Genomic DNA, 11934 nt, shown 5'->3' with positions numbered 1-11934 from the left:
CCAGGCCACCTCTTCCAGCCAATCAGAACCCGCAGCGGTTTCGGAGGCTGAGGAGCTTCAGGGATTGGCTGCGGCCGGGGGAAGGGCTGGAATTCTATTTGGTGTTGGAGCTAAACCCAGCTGGAACTGGTCTGAGGCTGCGCCGGCCCTGCGAGTGCGGTTTTAAGGGCTTGGCGGGAACGTGCGTGAGGCCGCAGCTTCTTGCTCGGGGTCAGTCCTTTTTTTCGTTATTGCACATAAGACTAGACTCTTTTCTTATTGCACATAAGACTAGACCCTTTGTTCGTTCATTCAGCCACCTCGTATTGGATGGCTGATATGTCCAGCTCTGGGCCAGGGTTTGAGGAGACGGACTCAGGACCAGCTGCACAATTTGCGGGGCCTAGTGCAAAATGAAAACGCAGCCCCTTGTTCAGAAATTGCTAAGAATTGCAAGAGGGATAGACAGCAGTAAGCCGAGCACCGGGCTCATTTAAGCATGGTACCCTGTGGGATTGCGCAGGTGGTACATCTGCTAACCTCCAAAAAACTATTGGGGTGGAGGGGAGGTGTTAGCCTTTGAGAAAGTTAGAGGATGATGGATAGACGAGTCTGGCCAAGTGGAAAATTTCTAGATGGGAAGCTGTGGTTGAAAAAGTAGATAGGAAAAGAGTGAAGGGTAGAGAATGTTAATAATTTGGACCTTATCCTGTAGGCAGTAGTTAGCCTTTTGAAGGCTTTTAACTGGAATGAAATGAGTCCTGAGAGCAATGTTTGATGACTTGATCTGGTTTTCGAATGTGGAACAAATTGGGAGGCAGGAAGAGGAAGGGAGACTTGGGCGCTGTTGGAATAGTTACTCTTGGATCGAAGCTAGAGTAAAAGTAATGGAAATAGACGAAAATGCTCCTGTTACAAGAGGAGAATCAAATGGCAGTGCACATCCTAATGTTTATCCCTCCTGCTCTTTAGATCCTTTTGCTTTGGCACTCTCTTCGCTTCTTTGTAGTCCGAGCACTATCAATAACTAGCTTTTGGACTTTGGGCAGGTTGCTTCATCTTTCTGGGCCTCAGATTCCTCATCTATAAAGTGAGGGAGTTGAACTAGAGTGATTCCAAGGTTCTGCCAAGCCCAAATTGATTCCAAATCTGTGACTTACTTTTCAGCTAGCCACCAACGCCAGCATTCACTCTTGGGTTCACTGAGTATTTACTGAGTCCCTACTATGTGCCAGGTAGTATATTAGACTGGGAAATACACAGTGCAGTCTGATAGATGTTTGCTTTTAGTAGGTCACTGACCCCTTCTGGCCAGGAACTTTGCCTCACAGGAGCTGCTAACAGTGACTCGTAGTGCACCCTAAAGCACACCTCTTAACTTCTGTGAGATGTGAGTTACTCATTTGTAACTTTGAACATCCTCAAGGTCCTTTCTAGTCTTACTAGTTCAACACTTTATAATTCCTTAGATACTAGGAAGGAAGAAAAGGGAGAAGTCACAGATCACACTGAGCTTTGAAGCTTGGTGACTAAGAGAATGTCAGTTGATCCATTTGACAGAAAAAATGAATTTAGAAAACCTGTTCTGGATCAAAGTCTATGAATTCTGTTATGCATATGCAAAATTTCAGACCCCTTTTCTTCCCATTTCACAGATAAGTACTCAAATTTTTGGATCTCCCCCGTTTCCAGCTACAAACTTGTCTACACTGACATCTCATTTGGTATGTCTCTTTGTCCATTGTTATTTTGGGATCCCATCTCCTTCCACCTGCTCAGAAATATTGCTCCGTCAGGTTATCACCTTTAATATACCTTTAATTATCCCTCTCTATTGGACTTTCCTCTTCACTGTTTAAATATGCTCATGTCTGTGACATCTTTAAATTAAAAAAAAAACGAAAAACCTTTTATGCCCTAGCTTTTATATATTGCTTGTTTTCTCTTTACAGCTAAGATTCTTGAAAGAGTAGTTGGTTCATCATTGGTCAACATCCCTGCTGCCTATTCATCTGTCAACCTGTTGTAATCTAGTTTCTCCGTGCTACTTTACTAATTACTGCTATTTCCATGGTGACCAAGGATGTGATTGTAAACTCAGAAGACATTTATCAGCCCTTAACTGACTTGGTCTTCCTGCAGCATTTGAAATGGTTATCATTTCCTTTTGAAATTTTTTACTCTGGTTCACAGCACACCAGTCCCTAATGGTGGTCCTCCCATCTTTCTGTCCCTTTTCTGGATTCTTCCTAAGCTCATATTTGGGATCTATCCTTCCCTATCCTTGCCGTCCCTTCTCTCTGTCTCTCTGTCTGTCTGTCTCTCTCTTTCTCTCTGTGTCTCTCTCTCTCTGGCTCTCTCTCTCTCTCTCTGTCTCTTTCTCTCTGCAGTCTTCTGCATGAGCTTATCTACTCTTGTGTAATGAGAAGAGCTTGGGTTTGGGATTTAAAAAGACCTTGGTTCAAATCCCAGCTTTACCATTTATTACCTTTGTCAACCTTGGACTGTTCCCTTAATCTTTCTGAGCCTACTTCTTCATTTACAAAATGTAATAGCTTACTTATAAAGCTGTAAATATATGTACAAATGCCTAGCCACATGCCCATTCCAAAGTATACACTTGGCAAATATTAGTCCCTTTCCCCTTCCCTGACTTCAGCTACTACCAGTGTCTTTAGCCCAGACTATCTCCAGAGATTTACATCCTTATTTCTAGCTTCCTGTTGGATAACACCTCTTGAGTCTTATGTATACAACACGTCAATGGAGATCAAATTATATTTGATTGCCTGCTGTGGGCGAAGCACCCTGCTAGGTGTTGGAGATAAAATGGGAAATAAATAAGTAGTCTCTCCCCTTGAAGAACATACAGTCTGTGCAATGATAAAATTATTCACAGAGTGCTATAGGAATTTGGAGGAACAAATCTTCATTCAGCCTAAGTGGAGTTAGGGAAAGCTTTCTGGAAATGTCTCAAGCTAAACCTTAAAGAGTGAGTTAGGTATTAGCCAGAATCAGCAAGAGTAAGAAAGGAATTCCACAGAGGAAACAGTATGAGCAAAGATACGGAGTAATAAAATAGCAGTTCTGAAATCCTAGAACATTTAGAGAGAGGCAGGCAACAGTGGGAGGTGAGGCTAGAGAGGTTGACAGGGAGAAAGACATGAAGTGTTATATCCATGCTTAGGAACTTGGCTTTTATCCTGTATATGCTAGGAAGCCACTGAAAGGAGAGAATGACATGGTTAGCTTTGCAAAAATTATGAACAGAAATTTCTTAGAAGAAACACAAGCAGTGAATACATATCTAAAAGATCCTCAACCTTATTAGAAATCAGAAAAATAGAAATTAAGCTAATAGTGAAGTAGTCTTTTACATCCACTAGATTGGCAGAAATTAAGAAATATTGGTAATCCTCTAACTGTTTGAAAATTATTATATCATCAAGTATTTATTAGGCTAAACATTTGCCAGTTATGTCAATAACTCCTCCAATGCCTTAGTTTCTAAATATCATCTTAGAAATTTCAACTATGTTCAAGTATTCGAGTTAGTCAATTCCAAGTATGATGTCAAAAATTACTCAGTACTGTGGGTATAATTTGGCCATTGCGAAACAAACCAAAGTGTTGGCATTCATGGATTTAATATCAGTTTCAACTACACTCAAACAACTAAAATAATCTGTAGTATTATTATTATTTTAATTTTATATTTATTTTTATTTTTGGCTGTGTTGGGTCTTCGTTTCTGTGCGAGGGCTTTCTCTAGCTGTGGCAAGCGGGGGCCACTCTTCATCGCGGTGCGCGGGCCTCTCACTGTCGTGGCCTCTCTTGTTGCTGAGCACAGGCTCCAGACGCGCAGGCTCAGTAGTTTTGGCTCACGGGCCTAGTTGCTTTGTGGCATGTGGGATCTTCCCAGACCAGGGCTCGAACCTGTGTCCCCTGCATTAGCAGGCAGATTCTCAACCACTGCACCACCAGGGAAGCCCCCAATCTGTAGTATTATTGAATTTCAAACTCAAACCCCACCTGTGACAAGGCTGGTGTTCTTTTCTAGTGAACAAGCCTACCCAGTAGCCACATCTCAAGCAAGCTTAATTGTCCTCAACATTTTATGGGGAAGAGATTATATATCACTGTGATATTCACAACTTGAAGATTTACAAAGGTTACAATCTATCCTTCCCAATCCCTATAACCCCCTCCAGCTCACTTCATGTACATTCTGATTCTGAAAGATATATACGACCAGCCCCTGGCTGTTTTTTTTTTTTTTTTTGCGGTACGCGGGCCTCTCACTGTTGTGGCCTCTCCCGTTGCGGAGCACAGGCTCCGGACGCGCAGGCTCAGCGGCCATGGCTCACGGGCCCAGCCGCTCTGCGGCATGTGGGATCTTCCCGGACCGGGAAGCCCCACCCTCCCTGGCTTTTTAAAAAATGACATGCACGTGCTCTAAGGCCTGTATAGGATATTAGGCCCTGACAACTAAGGGCTCCTGGCTTTGGCAGTAATGGTTGTAAAATATTTTAAGAGAGAACATTTTGCTGGTTTACAATTAAGCTGAATAACTTGGTATAAAAGTACTGTTGATAGAAAAGAATGTTTAGATTATCATAATATATAATCAGATATCATATTAAATATATCTTGTGTATCTTGTGTATTTGGGGAATATTTATCTAAGTAACTTTTAATAAAAGCAGCTTCTGGGACTTCCCTGGTGGCACAGTGGTTAAGAATCCGCCTGCCAATGCAGGGGACACGAGTTTGAGCCCTGGTCTGGGAAGATCCCACATGCTGTGGAGCAACTAAGCCCATGCGCCACAACTACTGAGCCTGCGCTCTAGAGCCCGCAAGCCACAACTACTGAGCCCATGTGCCACAACTACTGAAGCCTGTGCGCCTAGAGCCTGAGCTCTGCAACAAGAGAAGCCACCACAATGAGAAGCCCACACACCGCAATGGAAAGTAGCCCCTGCTCGCGCAACTAGAGAAAGCCCACGCACAGCAACGAAGACCCAATGCAACCAAAAATAAATAAATAAATATATTTATTTAAAATCAGCTTCTATGGAAGAAGACGTATGCTTTGAAATCACCCGCCTAGTAACTTGTGAAAATGAATGTCATTATATGATTGATCACTTCACACTAAAGTGGGGGGGGCAAAGGATATAGAAAAGCCAAAAAGGAGAAGGCTAGATGAAGATATAGGACAAGGAGAAACTATAAGATGTTTCTATTTCTATTACCCCCCAAAATATTACTAAATATATGCATAAAGAGTATAAGAAGGAATAGCAGCATGGAAATGGGTTGAAAGTCATAAGCTAAATATCATGTTTCTGCTGTTAGTAGCCATGTCATAATCCCTAAATAAAATGTTTGAGGCATTGAGAAAATTCATCTCCACAACTAAAGAGGGGTCAAGAATGAACATGTCAGGAAGATGAGGAAAATCTCTGTTTCTCTGCTTTACTTTAGCAATTTAGCATAATCCCAATGTTCCCATATCAGCTAAGATCTTATAAGAGAACCAATTCTTTAATATCTTCTCCAAATGTCTCCCTGTTTATATTATGCTTCTAATGAAAATTTTCCTTCGAGTTTGTTCTGCATCAGAGTCACTCTTTTAGAATTAAAAAGAAAACACTTAAAACTTCTGATTTTCCATTCTTTTTATTCTTCCTTTCATGTTAGAGCTCTTCTTTACTGTTTTTTTTTTTTCCTTCTCTCAACCTTTTCTCTCTTCCTCTCTTACATTAACTTTTCTTCTCCACTTCCTGAGTCATTGCTTAATTTAGAAGTAAAGGATTTTATTTACTGTATTTCTTCTGGAGTCACTAGAAGAATTAATGAAAGTTAAATACTCAGTAGCTAAATTTTACTAAGTTATAGTTAGTGATAGGGAAAGCAAAACTTTCATCAATTATAACATACTAGCTAAATTATAGTCTAAAAGAGTAATTCAACTTTCATATGCTAAACTTTCAAGCATTAGATTTGACAATAAATGCATATATATAATTGCTTTTACTATTATCTATGGTATATACTATAATAAAGTAATGTAACTTTTTAAAAATATGTATTCACATGTATACTTCCATGTGAATATTGTTCTTCAAAGTAGAAATGAAGCTATACTCTTATCCCAAATATGTTGTCACTGTTCAGAACGTTTTCAGAAATCATTTTGTACTGTGAATTATTCCTTATTACGGACTGAATGTTTATGTTCTCCCAAAATTCATATGTTGAAGTCTACCCCACAATGTGATGGTATTTGGAGATGGGGCTTTGGGAGGTAATTAGGGCTAGATGAGGTTATGAGGGCCCTGGTCTGATGGGATTAATGTCCTTATAAAAAGAGACACCAGAGAACCTGCTGTCTTTTTCTCCCTACCGCCTCCCCGTGCTCCCACAAGAAAGAGATCATGTGAGCACACAGTGAGGTGGTGGCCCCTACTTGTGTAACTCCTGAAGCGTCTCTGAAACAAATCTCAAAAGAGGAACATCAAAATTCTGTTGCACAATTGTTGAAATTACTGTGTTTTACCTTACTAATGGCATTTAAGAAAAAAAGGTCATTTGGCTATAAAAGGTCTCTGTACAGCCTCACCTACTAGAATATTAATGACAATTTAATTACATAAATAAAGCAAAGAACAAGTTAACATATTTCACTTTTTGTATAGTTACTGTTTTGATACATAGGTAATGTATTTTGTTCATTCCTTTAACAAATATTGAATACTGACCGTGAGTCAAGCATATAGAAGGTGCGATAAATACAAGTGCAAGAACAGATATTCTCTTTAAAGGAATTCATACCATGAATATATAATATTATAGAATTAGGAAGTCCAAAGGTTAAATGAAAATACACATTTCCCAGAAGAAAAACATGATTTAATAACATGTTAACGTGCAGTTATAACATTTTTCAAAGAAATGACTCTGGAAGTTTTGTAAAATATTTGTTTTATGGCCAGACAATATATGACTGAAAAAATAAATATCTTAGATATTTATCAAATCCAGCAATTTATAATTTTAACTATTGTATCCATCAATGTGATGAATAGTCCAAATTAGTTACCAAATCTTATTCTAAATTAACTTCTTCAAAAATGAAAAATTTTGAACTTCCAAAGGCCATGTGTCTCTTAAATTCTGCCATTTTCTCCACAATAATCAAAATATAAAACCTCAGAATTATTATACTACACAGAGAAACATTTTAATTGCAACAAATTATATTTCTTGGACCTTTCTATAAAAACTGTTCCAGGAATGAATAGGATCTTCTCATTTAGTTATTAGGATGGCTTAGATTTTTTCAGTAAGGTGATCTTTTTGTAGATGTTTTCATGTTTATAGTAGGTAGCACTCATGAACAGGCAACCGACTGTCTGTGGGTCCACCTAGAAGAATCTGTGATATAAATTTAAAATAATTTATTGTACAATATTGTATTCATTTAGGTTTAATATTGAATACAACTGAACATGAATACTCATGAATATGCTTACTAGCAAGGAAATAAAATATATATAGAATCTGCATATTTTTAAGTAACGTTTGGAAATGTTCCTAATTTTAAATGTGACATTTTCAGATAATTAAACCTTTCCTTAATTCCTGGGCAACAAAGTTTAAAAAGTCAGCCATTTTATTGCTTCTATAACATTTAGCATTTGTGTGCAACACTTCCTAGAGAAAGTACTAAGTAAGGAGGGGAGAGGATGGGTTCATAAGATTGGCATTTACTTGGCCTTATTTCCATTGTTTCTCATGTTGTATGAAGATAGTTGCATATCACCCGTTTCCTAAAATGGAATATGGTAGAATATAGATTCTATTCATAAACGTGTCATTTGTTGATGAAATAATTTTGCCATTTAATCCTAACTGCAAGTTAACATTTTTCATGGATACCAACCCATTTTCTAATAGATCCCATTTTATTGTGACAATATAAACATTATAATAATTTTTATTTATACATTTCATACATTTAAAAAAAATTAAACCTCTTGTTTAATAGTAACAAAAAGAATCATATTCGCTTAGTTCTCTGGCTCAGAGTCTAGCAGTTTATGATTCTGCTCTGCATGTTCTGTGCATCTTTCCTCTTGACTACACTTTTAGTATTAGGCCAAGGAAGCTATTTCATCAAGTTCTGCACATGTTGTTTGATAGATTCCTAAATTATGTATGATTAAAATAGCTTTAAGATTTAAAATGATTAAAAATTGGGAAAATGCCTGCTAACACACTATTTTTGTAAGTCCTTTGTCAGTCCTCCGTAGAGCAGAATTCAGGGCTAAATGAAAATATTACTGAAAATACTTGGACGACTTATTGGAATAGCTACATCTGTATGAAAAAGCTGGATTACTCAGCCGTAAAAAGGAACAAAATTGGGTCATTTGCAGAGATGTGGCTGGAGCTAGAGACTGTCATACAGAGTGAAGTTAAGTCAGAAAGAGAAAAACAAATATCGTATATTAACGCATATATGTGGAATCTATAAAAATGGTATAGATGATCTCACTTGCAAAACAGAAATAGAGACACAGATGTAGAGAACAAATGTATGGACACCAAGGGGGGAAAGGGGGGTGGGATGAATTGGGAGATTGGGATTGACATATATACACTATTGATACTATGTATAAAATAGATAACTAACGAAAACCTGTATAGCTCAGGGAACTCTACTTAGTGCTCCGTAGTGACCTAAATGGGAAGGAAATCCAAAAACGAGGGGATATATGTATACGTATAGCTGATTCACTTTGCTGTACAGTAGAAACTAACACAACATTGTAAAGCAACGATACTCCAACAAAAATTATTTTAAAAACCCACAAAGCTGGGCTTATTATTTCCTTGACAATGGTTTTCTCCAAAAATAATGATGAATTTTAGTTTTAAATTCACCCATCAGGACAAACACTAAAACCTAGAAATCCATTAACCAGTGGTTCCACTGCAACCTTGTTCAATTCATGAATCCGGATGTAATAAAAGAAATAGCGCCTTTTGCCCCAGGTAAAGAAGGTCTTTGAAAATAAAACAGTCAAATTCCAAAAAGGGAATAAGCCAGATTTGCCTGCTGGTTCCATTACGAGTATTTATAATTTCTTCTATTATGGCCAATAATAGGAGAATGAGAACAAGTGAAGAGAAATATTAATAATTGGTTAGTTTCAGTGTAGCAATTAATACTTTACATTGTAAATATAGTCTTTTATGAAATGTATATACAAATGATGTGCAGGTATTACAATAAGGCTGACTTTTGGTGAAATCCCAATGAAGGCCACATGCAGAAGACAGTGATTTTCAAACCCACCTCTCAGATGCAAACATCTAGGGCTCTAACCCCTGCCCACTTTGAAAAGACAAGTTACACTTTTTTTTTTTTTTGCTGTACGCGGGCCTCCCGCTGCCGCGGCCCCTCCCGCCGCCGAGCACAGGCTCCGGACGCACAGGTCCAGCGGCCATAGCTCACGGGCCCAGCCGCTCGGCTGCACGTGGGATCCTCCCGGAGCGGGGCACGAATCCGTGTCCCCTGCATTGGCAGGCGGACTCCCAACCACTGCGCCACTGGGGAAGCCCAAGTTCCACTTTTTAAAAATCTATTTCATATAAAAGGGTTGTGAATAAGATTTCTTTCTTAAACCTCTGAACTAACAAAAAAAAAAGTTCTTTACCTGATCTAGTTTTAGTGACTTGGATAAAATCATCCTCATCCTCATCACAGCTATCACAGTTAAATTGTTGGAGGACTGTTTCTGACTGGCTTTCAGCTTGATTTGCATCTTTCTGCTTATAGAAGCTTCGAAGTGCAACAAGACGGTGATGTATTGCTGCATGCATACATCCTGTATCTTTGGCACTGGCCTGCAAGAGGAAAATTAAGTTGTTAATATAAGTAACTTAATAATAGCCACACTTTACACATTTGTAACCTTTCACTATTAATAAGGAAGGAATTATATGACATAAATCTAGAATATAAATAATCCTAGAAACTAAAGGGTAAAGAGCCAATTCATCTTGAACCAAATTGAATCCTAGAGCAGATAATTTTATGAGGTCCCAATTTGTACATTTTAAACTGAGAAAATGAAATTTTGTGATTTAAATTTTCTATTTGAATTTGTTTGTTAAGACCATCCTTCCTTCACTGTGTTATACTGTAGAAAATTTTAGGGTTGGGGGAAAAAGACTTTCATTTCCTTTACATCACTTGCTTAGACATCCCTGCAAGCTGCATAGCTCTGTAGAAAAGCAGAGCTCATTCGAATAGTCTATGATGTTGTACCATAAACACATCAGAAGTCCTTGCTTTCAGTACTTTTCTATTTTTACAGTTGCTATTAATATAAAAATGATGGTAACAAGAACATTGGTATAACATTTGCTGTTATAATATCCTTTTATTTTTTCAATCCTTATAATAAAACTTTAGGTTGTTTATTCCATTTATGTTAGCAAAAGCACATAGTGCAGGTATTCAGTAAATACTTGTTTCCTCTTCCCTTTACAGATGAGAAAATTATGGCTCAGAAAGGCACAGCTTGTCTGCATTTAAACAGCTAGTTGACAGATTGGCTGGGACTTCGTTTTTGTCATCAAAGTCCGTGTTCTTTAAGGTAACATGTCAGTGGCTTACATTTTTGTATCTTTTCACAATTTCAAAGAAAATCTGGGAAAATTTTTCTCTTTGCTAATCCTTCAGAGAGCTACCAAATATTTCAAAACCAAGAACTGAGGATTGAATCAACTACATGCCAACTTTTGGGGAGAAGGGTCTTAAAATATGGTTTTTCTTTTGTATGTTATTAAGTTACCTTAATTATTTTTAGGGAAAAAAATACACATTAAATAAAATATTTTTGTTTCTCATATTATGTTAGATATTACATAGCAGATGCTGAGTAAATATTTGTTGACTCTTGACCAATTTAATTTTTATATTAAGTACAAGGGTGTAATTTTTCTTCAGTAGGTTAATTAATAACAAATACTGAAAATATATGTAATTGAAATATAAATACAATTCTGCTGCCTTGACTTTTTTACATTAAATTTTAAATATGCCTTTCACTAGTGTGTGTGTGTATATATATATATATATATATATAGCCAAATTCATTCAGATATTTTCATTCAAGAAATTCAGAACAAGAAGTAAAAGCACAATAATATATATATATTTTTGGACAACAAATTTGCAATGCTTAAAAATATTTTCCAGGAAGTACCATAAGAAAATGCCGGTGAGAATGAAAATTGGCTCAGTCTTTCTGGAGATAAATGTGTCAAGACAAGTCAAAACCTTTTCCCAAGAGAATTAACATGTATGTACATAGAGAATTCCTTGCAGAATTTATAATAATGAACATAGTAAATTGCCTAAGTATTTAACAAAACGGGATTAATGGAATAAATTATGGTACATAATAGAACAGAATTTATTTCCACCTATAAAAGAATTCTTGAAGAATGAACTATTTAATAACAGAAAACACTCATTTTCATTGATAAGTGAAAAGGTTACATATGTGTATTTCACAATCAAATGTTAGCTATTTAATCTTCTCAATCACTTTATAAAGTATATTATTATTGTCTTCCATTGGCAGATGAGTAAAATCAGGTTTAGGAGGGCTAAATAACTTGCCTGAAAGTCATGCAGTATGTACAGTATGGTACACATGTATATATGTACCCACACATACATGTATATACTAAAATGTAGTATAAGACCAAAATGTTAATAGTGACCATCTCTGGGAGTGGAATTTTGGGTGATTTTTATTGCATTTTGTTTGCTAATCTCCAAAAATTATCCTACAGTTTAAAAAGTCAGCATGGGCCAGATATTGAGCCGCAGAATCTAGTCATAGTTAAATCTAATTGAATCTAATCATA

At 37.1% G+C, this 11934-nt stretch overlaps 1 protein-coding gene and 1 long non-coding RNA gene across 5 annotated transcripts in view; one reads left to right on the top strand and one right to left on the bottom strand.

The window, feature by feature from the left end:
- Window positions 1-111: 111 nt before the first annotated feature.
- Window positions 112-11934, top strand: part of LOC113612638 (uncharacterized) — a 96489-nt gene continuing 84666 nt past the window's right edge. For all 3 annotated transcript variants that reach the window (XR_003429911.1, XR_003429910.1, XR_003429909.1), the window contains exons 1-2: window positions 112-210; window positions 10547-10652. This is a non-coding gene — a long non-coding RNA (uncharacterized LOC113612638). The remainder of the gene's footprint in view (window positions 211-10546; window positions 10653-11934) is intronic.
- Window positions 5072-11934, bottom strand: part of RANBP3L (RAN binding protein 3 like) — a 48905-nt gene continuing 42042 nt past the window's right edge. For both annotated transcript variants that reach the window (XM_027092663.1, XM_027092662.1), the window contains 2 exons: window positions 9708-9897; window positions 5072-7419 (listed from right to left, as the gene is read on the bottom strand). In XM_027092663.1, the coding sequence (XP_026948464.1) occupies window positions 7376-7419; window positions 9708-9897 (234 nt within the window). In that variant the 3' untranslated portion in view covers window positions 5072-7375. The remainder of the gene's footprint in view (window positions 7420-9707; window positions 9898-11934) is intronic.

Source organism: Aethalodelphis obliquidens, unplaced genomic scaffold (genome assembly GCF_003676395.1).
Source record: "Aethalodelphis obliquidens isolate GAN/ISIS:26980383/991018 unplaced genomic scaffold, ASM367639v1 scaffold80, whole genome shotgun sequence".
In the NCBI taxonomy this organism is placed as follows: Eukaryota; Metazoa; Chordata; class Mammalia; order Artiodactyla; family Delphinidae; genus Aethalodelphis; species Aethalodelphis obliquidens.
Note: the sequence above shows the minus strand (reverse complement) of the source record. Positions and strands in the feature narration are given on the sequence as shown.